Genomic DNA, 16071 nt, shown 5'->3' with positions numbered 1-16071 from the left:
AAAATATTACATTGTAGAATGTTTTAAATTCTATTGATAATGGCAAGAAAACAGCAATTAATGAATAAAATCAATGTATCAATCTTAGAAGTGCAGGCTTTGCATTTAGAGAAATTGCAAAAAAAAAAAAAATCTAAGAAAGCCATTCCTTAATGGACATAATAGGGCCTTAAAATACCAGCTGTGGACTACTGCAAGTCTGGAAAAAAGTCTTGTGGACTGATGAATCAAAATTTGAAATCACACAGGATGTTTGTATGGTGTTGAATTTGTGAAAGGATGGTTCCTTAGTGTGACTTGCACAGAGTTATTAGCATTCTGAATCAAATAGGTTACCACCACAGTTTGAGTGTTATATCAGCAAAATGTGGCTACTTTGATGAATCAAAAATTTGAATAACATTTGGTACACTTAATGATTCCTTGACTTATTTTTTTTATTTGCCATTGTTTATTTGTTCTATACCCTGATTTCATGGAACATTAAGACATTACTCTGCATGCATTTCACTAAAAACTGAACTGTTCTATACCTTTTGAGCGATAGTGAATGTAGTACCACAATCAAAGAAAATTCCTGAATAGATTAGAAAAACTAATTAGTCTGGACAGGGCTACAGAAACATTTCTAAGGCTGTATAACAGACCAAACCACAGTAAGATCAATAATCTCCCACTGGAAAACACTTGAAACAGTAGTGAAACCTCCCCTGAGTGACCAGCAGGCCAAAATTACTTAAAAGTTACAGTCTAAAATCATCTAGAAAAACAGCTAGGCATCTCTTGCCTTGAGAAAGATCAGTGTTTATGGCTAAACAGTAAGAAACACACTTTGCAAAAATTGTCATAATTGGGGAGAAGCAAGGCAAACTAATAGTATCACAGACAAATACAGATGCAAATCTTTGAGTTGCTAGGAAACAAGTTATTTCCCCCAACCCTTTTAGGAAAATTATCTATAGATGGGCGAGACAAAGGTGGAACCTTTGGACAACATAAGTCTCATTATGTCTGGAGTAAAACAAGCCACTTTTTCTTTAACAATTCTGATGCCAGTATTAAAATGTTGAGTATCTGCTAATGCCAATATCATTACAATATTACAAAGCTTTACATTGCTGATTTGTATCCATGGACTTCATACAAGATCATGATCTTAAAATATCATTCGCAAACTGCTCAAGTAAGCACGCTGCTATGCTACAAGAGGGAACACAGAAATTTGACTTATAGAAAACTGCTGTTTTTTATTATTAAATATTATTTAAATTAAGGAATTATTAATTTTCTAGAATTGTCAAAAAATCAATTCTATCAAAAATATAATAAAATCACTGTATACCTCAATGTAAACTTTGACATGGTATAAATACCATTAAAAAGATTGTAATGTAAATCATAAAAAATACTTGTGCAAAGCTAACCTTTATTATTATTTTTTTTTTCACAGACATCTTTTCTATACACATGAGAGGCTTAGCATTTAAGCTTTTTTGGCTGTCAGCCTAGTTCTTCTTTCATCAGTTATATACTCATAATACAGGCTACAGAACCTCCTGTATTAAATGCCTACATAAAACATAATAGTTTACTGTTTTACAGAATGGGTTAAAATCATATTTCTTTAAGGGCTTATGATTATTTTGTAACTTTCTATTACTGGACACTTGGTGTTAAAAAATAAATCTTTTCTTAAGTAAAATCAATACTAATTCAAAAATATCTTGTGGTTGTGAAATTAATTTGGTACAAGTTGTAATGATAATTAAAGCTCATACACCAAGCAGAAAATTCTCATTTGCTAAAAGCAAGAATGTTAGAGGTAGTCTGTCGTGCTACACTTTTTTTAATATTGGGAGTTTCTTGCAAAAGTATTTAGTCTTTCCCTTGCCAAATTCTGGAATTTTCGTGTCTGTATTATTTTTATTTCAAATCACTGGAACCCAATATATGATTTTTCTAAAATGAAAAATGTCATAGAAATGGTTTGTGCAAGTATTTTATTCTTAGTTGTAGAACCTCAGAAGCTACGCAGTTGAAGACAGTACCCCAGTACTTGAGTAACAAGAACCCCTGGCCATAACTGGACTCCATGAGTGAGTCATTTAAACAGCTGACACATTTTCTTCAGGAAAGCTTGACAGTTAAGGCCATGTTGAATTACACTGCTTTTCCAGTGATTTTCAGGTGTATTCTTTACCAAATTGTTGACAGTTGTGGCCTGCTCCTGTGACTGTCTGTCACGTAGTTTGACATATCCAGCAACTCAGTCCAACTAGCCTGTGACTCACCGTAGGGGCCAGCTCTGTGTGCATGAGGCTCACAACCATTGATTGCTCACCCGGAAGTACACTGCATATAATACATTGTAAAAAGCATGATAGTGACCATATTGCAATGTGTGAAAAGGATTTCTGGTCAGATAAAAACAAGGCAAGTTTTTTGGCCTTTTTGAATAGTGAGAAAATCACTATATACATGTAAAGAATTACTATTATTTTCACTGAGATATGAGTAGCACAAATATAATATTACCCACACCTCAAAATCCACCTGCAGTGAGTATGGTGATAGTAGCAGTATGCTATTTGACTAAACCAACTAAAACCCGTAGACTTCATTTACATATTCTTTGTGAGTCATACTCCGTTGTGGCAGAATGCTGAGACTGCCAGTTACATTGTCTGACATGCCCAACAGTTCGGCGCAAGTAGTCTGTGACTTACCCCAACATTATCAAATGACTTATTTTATTGTAAATCATATGCAGGTTCTGCAGGCTCTGTGTGCATGAGGGATGACAATGATCATGTACCCATGTATTCAATGTATGTAATGCAGCTAACAAAGAAATAAGGAACAATAGTGTTTGGACCTTGTATTGAGAAGAGAGGATGGTGTATCTGATGTTTTTTTTTTTTTGTACCATGATATATTGTAAAAAGTTAAAAAAATAAATAAATAAAGATGAGGGTAAATATTGTGTTAACTCCTCATACCTATAAACCCTTGTTATTGGCTGTATGAAAAAGCCAAAAGTTCGTGATACTTTTGAAATGAGAAACTGTGTTGAAAAGTCAGTTGTGTTATTTGACATACTCACTCGTTTCTAATTGTGTGATCTGACATGGCCCTGTGATGAGTTCAGAAACTGCAATTGTCAAATCTGACATCCCTTCTCACTAGAAGTTGTGAAGTATGACATTAGGTTAACTGACCTTATCCCGGTTTTGTGTGTGCATGCAAGTGCTCTAACTGTCCTGTCCTGCAACTTGAATCTCACTACTAGGTAATAGGTTATATATAATAGAACATCACAAAATAATAGGAGGTGATGAGTGAAACAACTATGGTAAGTTTCCTTTTGCATACATTTTTGAAACTGCCACTAGACATAATTTCACATGTGAGTTTGCAGACAAAACTCACTATGAATGGTGTTTTAGAATTTTTTTTACATTTTATGGGAGTTAGGAATATCATTGCTCCTTAAGGGAATGGCAACAAAGGGTCCAAATTAAAATAAATGGGGAACACATGTCTTTTTAGAAATTTAACATGATTTAACACAACACACAATGAGACAAAATGATGTACTCTTGGACAAAAGCTGTAATCAAATGAAGCAGTGAAATTGTTACTAAATTAGTTGAGTAGAAACCACTGTACTAGTGGACTTAGATGAGATCTCACTTTGGCTGGTATAAAAATTTGTGTGGGCTGATAAAGGTTGTCCTCCCATCAGCCCAAATATGCTCCTGTTTGATGGGAATTATATTTCCTGTGTTGGTTCTGCTTTTTGGGGCTCCTGTATTAGAATTATTTTAACATTAATTATTTACGATGTGCTTAATTAAACATATTCCCAGTTATAACAGGAGTGAAATGTACTGATTTGTAATAATTAAACAAATATTTGGGTAGAGTCAAAATGTGCTGTTGTGGAATATAAACAAGAACACATTGGGACATTTTTTGTTTGTTTTAATTACAAAAATGCCAATTTAACTCGCTTTCCCTTTATTTGCAGAAAAATTGAGATTGTACAGTTTGCCAGCCGAACCCGCCAGCTTTTCGTTCGTCTGTTAGCTCTTGTTAAATGGGCTAGCAATGCTGGGAAAGTGGAAAAGTGTGCGGTATGTAGAAATTACAAAGAAAACTTTTTGTGTTTAAAGAAGCATAGATTGAAGAACAACATTCCAAAATATCTAATGGTGTTTGATATTCACTTTTTCACTGTTTTCCTTCTAAGAGCTGTTTGGATACAATGCTTAACTCACTTTTAACAAGAAAGCTATTTCAGTATTTGACTTAATATACTGTACTAATTTTAAAGACTTTGATTTTAGGTGGAGTATTTTTCAATCCAGTAATGTTCTGTATTTAATGACATCACCACAGAGTATTACAACACAGGAAACCCTCCAACTCTGATTATCAGATTTAGGGTGGCAGGAAGTCGAGCCCTATAGATTAGACAAGGCTGCCAGACCTTTGCAGGGATAGTTTGTGTATAGACCCACACCAGGTAATTTGGAATCTTTGGGGACACATATATTAGGATGTGCATATGGTCTTTTGGGAGAGTAGTTCGATAATTCATTAGGTATGAGATTTAAACCTATGATGCTGAATCTTTGAGGATGCAGCTCTAAACACGGTGCCACCTTATCTTTCTTCTCAAGTATATAATATATGATTAAAAAAGTAAATAATATTCTACATCTTCAAAACTTTATCAAAATGTGTGATATGATGGTGCAGTGGCTAGTGTTGCTGTCTCACAAAACTATGATACTGGACTCAAATCCTAGTCCAAGCACTTGAATACATACACAAAAAGTAGATATAATGTGCATGTTATCTTAGCAAATCTGTCTACCATCATCTGTTTATGTTCCATGAAACTACTCATAGTGCCTCTCTACACTTCCACATTTTAAACATGCTCCAAGCAAACCTGAGTCAGATTTAATTTGATCAGTGAGTTTGAAAGTGATAATTCCAATAGACATTTAAAATTCAATACAAATAGAAATTGAAAATGTGGCAAGAGATGAAATTGTTTTGGAAGTTGGTGCACAGTCCCTAATGAAAGAAAGTTCATGGAGAAATGAAAACAATAAATTCTTTCATATAGAATTTGAGCTGTTGATGCAAGCTAAACTTTGCTTTCTGTTATCTGCTTGCCAGCTAGCTTTGAAAGAGTAGGATATGAGCTAAATTTGATTTGCACATCTGTTAGTGCAGTCAGAAAGGTAGCTGATGGCAAGCACCAAGATCTCAAAGAAGAAACAGATAAACTACAATAAAATAAGTAGGTGACAAGCTGAAAGGATTAGATGTAACATTTTGTAAAAACCGATTGTTTGGGTAGCATTTTTCTTCACATTTTGAAGGTTTCATATAATGTTAAGTCAAGTGACTTTTTTGTCATATCATCCATATACAGTATTGTAGCATACAGTGGCATGAAATAACATTGCCCAGGACCACAGAGAAACATGTACATATTATATCCATGGGTAAATGAATACATAACAAATAATGAATAGGTGGTCATACATTAAAATAGGTAGTAATAAACTAATGATAACAATGAATAATAAAGACAACAGTAGATAAACTGCTAGGAGCAGATCTGAGGGGAGGGAGGCACATCAAACTTCAGAATCTTTTAAGTATAAAGTACTACATTTTGTATTTGGAGATTCACAGCCTACAAAGAAAAAATTTAATTAATTGATTAAATGTTTTCTTTTTATGTTTAGTCATTGTTGTCTTTTTACAGAAAAATCACAAGCTTAGTTTTAGTTTTCTTTCTTCACTTTTGTCTTTATTGTCATTGATTACACTAGGAACAAATTCTGTACTGAAAAAACAAATATTCTCTGAACGTCAATAAGCATGACACATTTTAGAGTTTCCAGTACAGAAAAGGTGTTGTTAAAACTGGAAGCAGTCTATAAAATAGTCAGATTTTCATTTACTCCCAAGAACCTTTTAGTTCAAATGGAAGAAAAGATAAGATATTCCATAAATGAACGTGTATGAAAATGTTGGTTCATATTTTATGCACAATCTGTCCTTCCCTCATTTTAACTCTTATTTGGCCTTTGCAATCCAGAAAGAAAAACAGTTGGTCTTACTTCTCATTCCACCTTTTTAGGCTACTATCACAATCTGCCTTTCCTAAAGTCTGAACATTTAAATCACATGGCTTTGCCCTATGTATGGACAAATGCAGGAGCATTAAATTAAAACTAGAAATATGATTGTGTTTTGTTCACATCAGCAAGTGTCAGACATATCACATTGTTTCCTGACTATTACTTTGTTACATATTGTGTACTGTATAAGAGCTTGATATTTATAATGCAGTTAGTAATATTTGATGGAAATGCAAAAGCTTTTTCTCCACAATAATTTATTTTGATTTGCTCTTCTAACAGATAATTTCCAGTTTTCTGGACCAGCAGGCTTTTCTCTTTGTGGACACTGCAGACAGGTTGGCATCCTTGGCAAGGGATGCTCTTGTACATGCCCGGCTACCTAACTTCGCCATCCCTTTTGCTATTGATGTCTTGACTACAGGATCTTATCCTCGTCTGCCTGCTTGTATCAGGGCAAGTAACAGTTTTTAGTGTCTGTCTAATGGCTACTGTATGTTTTGCTGTTGGAAAATAAATCTGAAACTGTTTTTAGTGTCAGTTACTGCTTGTCATAAACATATAATATATTGATATAAAGTATTTTAATATTTGTACTAGGGGGCTTTGCTCACCAACCCCTGTGTTAGGTTTTCCAGATACACACTTTTAAGATTTTTTTTTTCTTTGAATTGTTACTATTTCATTAGTTTCACTTTTATTTCAGAACTTCTTTAAAAACAATATTTGGAATCTTTCGAGTCCCAACATGCTGAATCTTTTAAATGTGGTCCGTGAGACTTGTGTTTAATGACTTTGTACCATAATTCAGGATAGATTTCTCTGTTTGGAATTTCAGCACAGACAAAACAGTCTACATCTGCAGCAGTTAAAAATTTTTTTTGCAAAGTAACCAATAAATGCATGTGAGTTAAACCCCGTTTTTGAAATTCTCTGACTTAAACTTCAAAGCCTTACAATATTTGCATACTTCTGACATATCACCTTTGTCCATATATTCGATCTCTATTTGCCTTTTTGTTATTTCCCCGAGTAATAATTTCTCTTTATTTGTGCTAATGTGATGTTTACTTTCTTTGTTTTCACACTTGTTTTTTTTTTGCTTTTATATTCTGTATCTTTCTCTGCATGTGTTTCGCGCCTATGTTTTTTTTAAAACTTTTGAATTCCACTGTTTTCATTATCTATATCCTGCTCTGCATGTTTTTGGCCCACTTGTTTTTTAACCTCTTTACTTTGTTTTCTACTCTTTGTCTTTTATTTCTGACCTTGCTTTGTCCTGCTATCTTTTCAATTACACCTGGTCCGTGATGATTATTTTCCCTTTTTTCAAGTAATAATTTCCTTTTGTTTTATGCTAATGCGATCTTTACTATCTTTTTTTGATACTGTAGCGACCTCCGTGTCCGACTCAAAAAGAGAAGTAAAAATAAAAAAGAAAAAAAACTGACAGATGTAAGTGTCACAAAAGTTTTACTTGAACAATCAAAAAAAAAGAAAGAAAGAACGCTGACCTCGTAACCCCAAACAAAACCTTCTAGCACCCTCTCCAGCCCCTCCTCCTGTCCTGGGACACCCCCCCCCAACCACATCAATCAATACCCCGCTGTCATTCTTCTGTGCTGTACTCTGCCCTCCCTCAATCGAATGTAACAGTCACTCAAAAAGAAAAAAGGCTTCAACCTGGCTGGGACGCTACAATACTTTAGAATTTTACTCGTTACATCGTTTATTTTTGAGCCTTTCGAATTCCACTGCTTTCGTAATTTCTAACCTGCTCTGCATGTGTATAGCGCCATCGTTTTTGAATGTCTTTATGAAGTTCTACTTTGTCTTTTACTCTTTGTCTTTTAATTCTGAGCCCGATTGGACCTGCTTTTTTTCAGTTCCACTTGTTCTGGGCTGATTATTACTTTCCTTATTTTCTGAATTTGCACCTAGATTATTCTTTTTTGCATTTTTTTTTCTCTCCAGTGCTTTTGAGTCTCTTTTCTTCGCACTGCTCTTTCTTCTTCGCTTAGTTGTCAATGCTTTATCTATAAAGTATTGTCCTTATACGCTTTATATGTGCTGAGAGCCCTGGATCTGTGTGCTCAAAGCCTTGACACGACTGAGTGTTTTGCTGCCCGTGGTCTTTGATATTGGTTATAAGTAGGGCATGTCTTGCAAGAATCTCACGTTCTACGTCCCCGCGAGACGGTCCTGGGTCAATCTCTTGGCACAAAGTCTCATGTTTAAGTTTCCTGTGAGATGCTCCGTGGCCAATCTCTTTTGTCTCACGGGTCTTTTAAGTGTCTTCCATGATCTTCACATGAAGATCACGTCTTGTCTGCCTAGTCTTTCACTCCCAGGACTTCTTTTTATAATAGAGAGATAAGCTCGACACAACTAAGACAACATAAGCACCAGCACGTAGTAATCGTTTACTGTAACTTCTTTGTAAACTGATAGTGGAATTAGTGGTTTCAGAAAATGGATTGTGTATTACATTTTTAGTCCTGGATGGAGCATATTCTCTGTGTTCAGGAGTTCTTCAAAGGACTCTTTCTACTTCTAAATGATGTTTTTAGTTGAGGTCAACATTTACCCACCTTTACTGAACAGCCTGGGCAACATCCTACCTACTTTTCCTAAGTTGTTAAATGCTTTTCCATAACCCCTTTGAATTTGTCCAAAAGTTATGGGAATGTCTTGTCAGTTCATCCAGCTGCTTAATTTTTGGCTTTCCTGTATCCCTCCTCTGTCAAATCTCTACACCTCCTGCTGATATTACTGGGAAAGCCCTTTTTTAAAAAAAACAAAAAATTCCTTGCCGATGGTATTGACTAGCAGAAACAAGAATTGCTACAATGACAGGCACATGCAGTTTTTTGGTCGCAGCTCCTAGCAGCTGCCTCCACTACTAAGGTCTTGAACAGTGTCCATTTGGACACTATATTCTTGACCTCTCCTAAGATACTGAACAAGCTCTCTCATTAACAGAAGTCAAACATGTTCTTCACAGGGGTATCTTCTAGCTGCTCCCAGCAATTCCTAGGTGATGAGTTAAATGTTCGGAATCAATCTTTTCCCAATTGTTAAGGGGATTTGATTCAGATGACAAAACTCCAAAGTCAGCTGTTACTCTTTGGTCCAAGATACTCTAGTACTGTGTACACTTATAAGTAACCTTATGTTTGAACATGTTTTTTGTTAATGACAATCCGTAAGTTATTTAAAATGCTAGTAACAATTCACTACCAAGCTATCCAGATTATGGAGATAACCCTGTAGTCCACCAGAGCAAATGTCAACTGTATGCAAGTTATCCATGGGCTCGTGAGTATCCCCTCATCTGCCCAATGCTTCTTCTGTGGGGCAATTCAAGAGCAGGAGAAAAAAAAAACCACTGTAGTCTGAGATTTTTGGTTCAGTAGTCAATGTTATGTTTTGGTCCAACTAAATCTGGCTAATATTTTTCATTGTCTGTTTTATAAAGTGGGACAAGAATGTGTGTGCTTCAGTTAATAATGGATCAGTGTTCTTAGGCTCCATAGGAAGTTTGTATCAGGGAAACAGAGTCTTCATCCGATAGATTAAGGAAGAACAATGTACATTTCGTTCTAGGCATGGGGCACTGTACCATCTCTTGATGATCTATCCTTTTGATCTCATTAAAATGCAGTCTCATTTGCATTTGCACATTGAAACAGTTTGCAGCTGAGTGAAACGAGGAAGGGGTGAGAATTAACTTAACCAGGACTGAGGTCATGATGATCAGCTCCTAAATAAGCGGTGCTAACCAAGACCAGGTTAAGCAGAATGAAAATGATCCTGATGAGTTCCAACTAAAAGACAATTGTCACTGAAAGATTTTGAAGAAAAACCTCATGAATATTTTGAGATATTTTAATGACTCTTAACTGTGGTCAATCCAATGAAATCTCAGTCTGGGTTGAGGAAACTGGATCCTGTTATAGTAGCATTTGGCATAAGGCAGTGACCAACCCTATACGGGCCACAGGTTCATTGCAGGGCACACTGCCTCATGTATGGTTTATAGTTGCCAGCCAAACTAACATTCATGTTGTTGAGATAGATAATGAAAACCAAAAGGGAGAGCATGTAAACTCTATTTAGATAGCGCCCATTGCCTTTTGGATATAACAAAATGAAAATATTTTGCATAAATATAAATGCAGGAGTGCATTTAATTTTGTCCTGTCATTATTTGTTTACATTTAAATACATCCTTATGAAGCACAATTTTGTGAAAACCTAATAGTGGGATACTTGATGAATCTCTGTTACCTTTTATGGTAAAATTTGAGAGTGTGGTTTGTGAATAAATTTCTTATTTAAATAGGCAATATTTAATTTTCAAAAAAAATCAAAGTTCGTAGGCAAAATGAAAATTTTATTTATATTGGAAATGTTATGGTTTGGACACTAATATGCATACAAAGTACGTTATATTTTTTGAGTTGTAGATATACATTGATGTCTTGATGCATAAATCAGTTATTTCTCCTATATATTTCCAGGATAAAATAATTCCCCCTGACCCAATTACTAAGGGAGAAAAACAGTCCACTCTTCATCAGCTGAACCAGATTCTGAGACATCGGCTTGTTACAACAGACCTCCCTCCACAGCTGGCAAATCTCACTGTTGGTAAGATATTTATCACAAGCCTTAAATGTTCAGTTTAAGCAGTGCTTGTTGTTATTTAACCTGCATGTGCTTTTTCTATGCTGTTGCCCAGTTTCCTACCATTTAAATGTCTCTGAAATCAGATTTAGCCATTGTAAGTTCCGACTAGAATCCAGCTGGAAAGATCAAAGTGTTTTGTGAAGATATAGTAATTTTTGCTTATTGTACATACGTTGGATGTAAAAGCTTTGGATTCTAATGAATTTCTTAATAAACCTCCTTGTCTGCATTTTAAACTAAAGGAGTAGCTCCTTTAGGTGCAAGAACAAGGCTGTAAAATGAGCGCAGTGCTTCAAGGTTATTATTGTGGGCTCCGTCTCTCAGCCCCGCCTCTACTTTACGGCTCTATACCAACACCACACTCCACACCCACTACCTTGCAAAGATTGAGAGCCAAGAAGGTTTGTGGTGTGTGTGTGTGTCTGAACCCACGACAGAACAAATAGAAACCACAGAAGCAGTATTTTCCTTGATTTCCCTTAGGAGAAATATTTCAGAAGATAGGAAAGATATAGCAATGGCTTTAGTAGACCTTGAAAAAGCCTATGTTAGTGCTGAGTGATCTTGTAGAGCCTGAGAAGGAAAAGGGTATCTGAGCAGTACATAAGGCTGATCAAAAATAAATTTGCTATGTATGCTGAAGTGAGAACTGTAGTCATGTTTGAAGCAGGAATAGGAGATGAATTTAAAGAGAGAGTGGGAATATATATCATGTTGTTGAGCCCTTTTTTTTTATAAAAAAATATATATATATATATATATATATATATATATATATATATATATATATATATATATATATATATATATATATATATACATGTTGAGCCTTTTTTTTTTACACTAATATTAGATGTGATCAGAATGGTGGTAGGAAATAACCTCTGTAGTCAAAATTTTTGTAGATGATTTTTAGTTGTTTAAAGGTACAAACGAGGACCTAGAAATTAAATTAGTGAGGTGGAGGTTTGCTTTAGAGGGAGGGACATGGGATGAAGACAAGCTGATCAAAAACTTAATTTATGTTCTGCAACAATAGTGTAAAAACAAAAAATTGAAAAGTGCAGCTGGCATCAGGCGAGTTAGATAAAAAGTAGAGTTTTGTTTGTACATTGTATAAAAGGTTCTACTGGAAAGAGGAAAAGATACAATATTAAGGCAGAGAATCAGAGCAACTTGGAAAAAACTGGAGAAGTGTAGTGGAATACTCTGACAAAAGGGTAGATTCCAAGATAAAAGAAAAAATATAAAGTACAATGCTGAGACCAGCAATGTTGGGAAACCGTTAGCAGGGAGACTAAAATAATGGAATTTCATGATATGAAAGTTTTGCAGTTGGTATGGAGGGTAAAGAGAATGTATCAAGTTCAAAATATGGGAAGCTTAAAGGTGAAAGGGATTTGGTGAAAAATGATTGGGGAGAAAACTGCAGTGGCCTAGACATGTATGGAGACAAGAGTAAAGCAATGCACTAAGAGTAAAGCAATGCACTAAGAATGACATTAGAGGAGGAGTTGCCAGGTGATGGATTTCAAAAATGAGAATAATGGATGTAGTAGTGAAGAACATGCTGCAGATTCTGTATTAGAAGCAGAAGGCCGAAAAGAGAAATACATGCCACCACAGTAAATCCAGTAATCGAGTTTAAACTGGTGTGTGGAAGCACTGTGAGTAGAATGCTTCTGCTGAAATAGACCTAGAGACCTTATTAAATTCTGTAAAATATGTTCATTATGAATGGCAGTACTGAGATTGAGGTGAGACACCATGTCATCGGCATATTTGAGTTTGAGGTTATGATCCCTTTTTATCTTTGCATGAATTGAAAGAGGTTCAGTTCCAGTTGAAAGAAGAGTTGGAGATATTGGGCTTCCCTGCCTATTTCCTAAAACAGCTCCATTTTTATATTTATATAAAGTGAAGCTTCTGGAAGAGTAATTTAATTCATGCATACATATTGTAGCTAAGCCCAAGTTTGCACATCACTGTAAATAGATAACTGTGTTTGACTTTATCAAAAGCCTTTTCTGTGACTAAATATAGCAAGGTGATGCATGTTTTTATTAATCTGGTTTGACCCTGACATATTGTAGATGGCATAATTTTCTCCACATTGAAGATCAAAGGTTTGCCAGGATCATAACATTATTCAGAAGAGAAAGAGGAAGAGAGAGATTGTTATATAGAACATATACTCAAGTGGATCTTTCTTTGAAAAGATTGTGCTTGATGCCTTACATATTTTTTTGACAGAGCCACAAACATTGGAAGTATCAATTTAACCCTAACCCTAATTTTAATTTAGTGGATTTTTTTAATAGAATTCTTTTGGCTATGCATCAGGGTCAGCAGCTTTCCCAATTTGTAGCAAGTTTATATCATCTTGAATTTTTCGGTAGTACTAAGGGGTTGTTTATCTCCTCTGTACAGATTATATCCAGGGGTACTATTTTTTTATTAAAAATATCCTTCATTTTTATAAAAAATAGGATTGAAAACAAATCAACCCCCACCCCTGAGAAAGAGAGCATGGCCAACGGAGTAAAACTTAGAGCTTGTACAAATACATAAATTGATGAGTTTAATAGGTGGATAAAGATAAATGGAGAAGAAAAAGAAATGGGAAGAGAATCTACTTCCTCAGTGCTTTAAGAGCTTATTCCAAAATATTATTGACTAGCAAAATACCAAGCGCTTCGCAGCGGTGAAATACCTGTGGATTAAATAAAACCTACACAATAACTATAAAAATCGTAATAAATGAACAATGAAACAGCGGAAAACCCGTGAATTAAATAAAAAGGTTGCTTCGTTGTTGAAGCAAGGAAAAAGGACTTTCTTATATGTCGTTCGTTTTTAAAACAGTGCAGAAGCTGTGAGAAAGCTGCTTCCTTGGCGAAGCTTGTAAACGAAAGAAGACACCGCAGTGAACACAGAAGAGAACCCGTGGATTAAATAAAACCTACACAATAACTATAAAAATCGTAATAAATGAACAATGAAACAGCGGAGAACACGTGGATTAAATAAAAAGGCTGCTTCGTTGGCGAAGCAAGGAAAAAGGATTTTCTTATATATCGTTCGTTTATAAAACAGTGCAGAAGCTGTGAAAAACCTGCTTCCTTCGCAAAGTAAGGAAACGACTGAAGAGACCGCGGGGACGCGGTACGTGTTCGGCAAGGCAGCTGAAGCGCTGCATTATGGGATCTGTAGTTTATTGTGTTACCAGCGCTTCATATCCCCGGGCCATTAATAACAATAATACAGTATATAAAATGATCTCGGGCGGATATAATTACACGCCGGGCGGATGTGGCTCGGGCCTTGAGTTTGACACATATGGACTAAATAGAACTTGAAAAAAGATATTTTTTCGTACATCGAGCCAGCGTGCTATTGTGGTTTTGCCTGCATGCCTCAATAAGTCATCCTCCCCTCGCTCTTACTTTTTTACCGTTCATCTAATGAATACACTGAGTATGGCTTTACCAAAATAATCATTGATGGCGAAAAAAGTATCCATTATTCGAGTATGTAGATCGGGGTATATATATATACATATATATATACCCGCGTATCGCAGCGGAGACGTAGTGTGTTAAAGAAGCAATGAAAAAGAAAAGGGAACATTTTAAAATCGATTCGTTTCTTACTGCATCAATAAACAGCTCGTCTTCTTCTTTATCTGAGACCCGACACACTGCATGCACAGGTTTTTTTTTTACACTGTCTTCCTTTAGCGGGACATTGACTTTTTCCACCGTGTGCTTTGTTTCCACAGTAGCTGCATTTATGAATATGCTTGTATGTATCAGACGCTTCATATTTTTTGCTGCCTTTTCAATTGTGTAATTCGTTTTTTGTTCAGCGCTCTTTGGAACTGTTGCTTTTTGTCTGTGCACTGCGTCAGTTCACGTGAGCCACTCGGTGTACATGCATCGAAGTTTCCCAGCTGTGCTGGTGCCATGTCGTGCTATGTCCATGGCTGTATCTAATGTTACCGAAGTCCCGGCACTTTAAACTTTCTCTCGCAGTTTCGCTGAGTTTGTGCCAAACACCACCCTGACCATCTCATCTTCCTCTGCATAAGCACAGTCCTTTACCCGTAAATATTTACCCGTGGCAGTTTGCTATTGGATTGCCGCTGACGGACGGCCTTATATGGGTAGGCACTAAATTACAAACGCCAGCGGCAGCCTGTCTATGAACTTAATTTAAAGTTTAGGTTTACATCGTGCTTTGTTTCCGAAGTAGCAGAACTCATGAATATGGTTGTATATGTCACTCGCTCGCTTCTTATTGTTTCGCTGCCTTCGCAATTATATAATGCATGTTTTCTTCAGCGCTTTTTGGGCCTCTTTCTGGTTTTCTACGTACTGCGTGATTACGTGGAAGGCGTGATGATGTCACACGAAACTCCGCCCCCACGGGTTTCAAGCTCATCTCCATAAGGAGCTCGAGTGAATTCTCTGCATTACTACCTTCCACTCCTTTTCTGATATGTTGAGTGAGAGTTCCTTTTCCCATTGTTCTCTTGGATCTTTGAAAGGGAGGGACTGTAAAATAATTTTATGTATTGCAGAGATGCTGTCTGAATCCTCAAAACCGAGCAGTATTTTTTCCAGCATAGAGGAAGGTGCGAGATGAGGAAAATCGGGCAGGTTCTGTTTAACAAAGTTTCTAATTTGAAGATCGTGAAAGAAATATGTTGCTAGAAAGTTAAGTTTGGAATGTAATTGTTTATAGGATGCAAAGATGTTGTCTATATGAAGGTCTCTAAGCAATTTAATCCCAATTTTTTTCCAGGTATTAAAAACTGCTTATGTTTGCAAGGGTTGAAAAAGGTGTTTCTCATGCAGAGGTGCCACAGATTAAAGATTCTCTATCTTAAAATGCTTCCTACATTAGTTCCATATTCTGAGTGAGTGAAGCACAATTGGGTTGTTAGTATATTGGCGATAACTTGCATTTTTAGGGGCACAAAGCAGGGAATATAAAGAAGTACTGCAGGATTTTATTTCTGTTACGGACCAAGCCTGTGTATGTTCATCTATTTGTGTCCATGTCCAGGTTTCTATAGCTTGTATGTTTGCTGCCCAGTAATAAATTTAAAATCGGAAATAACAGTAGCGTCATACTTGCAAGATTTAATCATAGGCAAGAAATTATTATCTATAAAGAAATAATCAATTCTTGAGTAGCAATCATG

The 16071-nt window shown here is 35.9% G+C and overlaps 1 protein-coding gene across 2 annotated transcripts in view; it reads left to right on the top strand.

Annotated features, from left to right (window-relative positions):
• med14 (mediator complex subunit 14) overlaps positions 1–16071 on the top strand; it is a 106161-nt gene that overhangs the window by 16385 nt on the left and 73705 nt on the right. For both annotated transcript variants that reach the window (XM_039745104.1, XM_039745105.1), the window contains exons 3-5: positions 4031–4136; positions 6453–6626; positions 10694–10823. In XM_039745104.1, the coding sequence (XP_039601038.1) occupies positions 4031–4136; positions 6453–6626; positions 10694–10823 (410 nt within the window). The remainder of the gene's footprint in view (positions 1–4030; positions 4137–6452; positions 6627–10693; positions 10824–16071) is intronic.

Source organism: Polypterus senegalus, chromosome 2, assembly GCF_016835505.1.
Source record: "Polypterus senegalus isolate Bchr_013 chromosome 2, ASM1683550v1, whole genome shotgun sequence".
NCBI lineage: Eukaryota > Metazoa > Chordata > Cladistia > Polypteriformes > Polypteridae > Polypterus > Polypterus senegalus.
The sequence above is the reverse complement of the archived record's forward strand: the minus strand, read 5'-3'. Positions and strand labels throughout refer to the sequence as shown.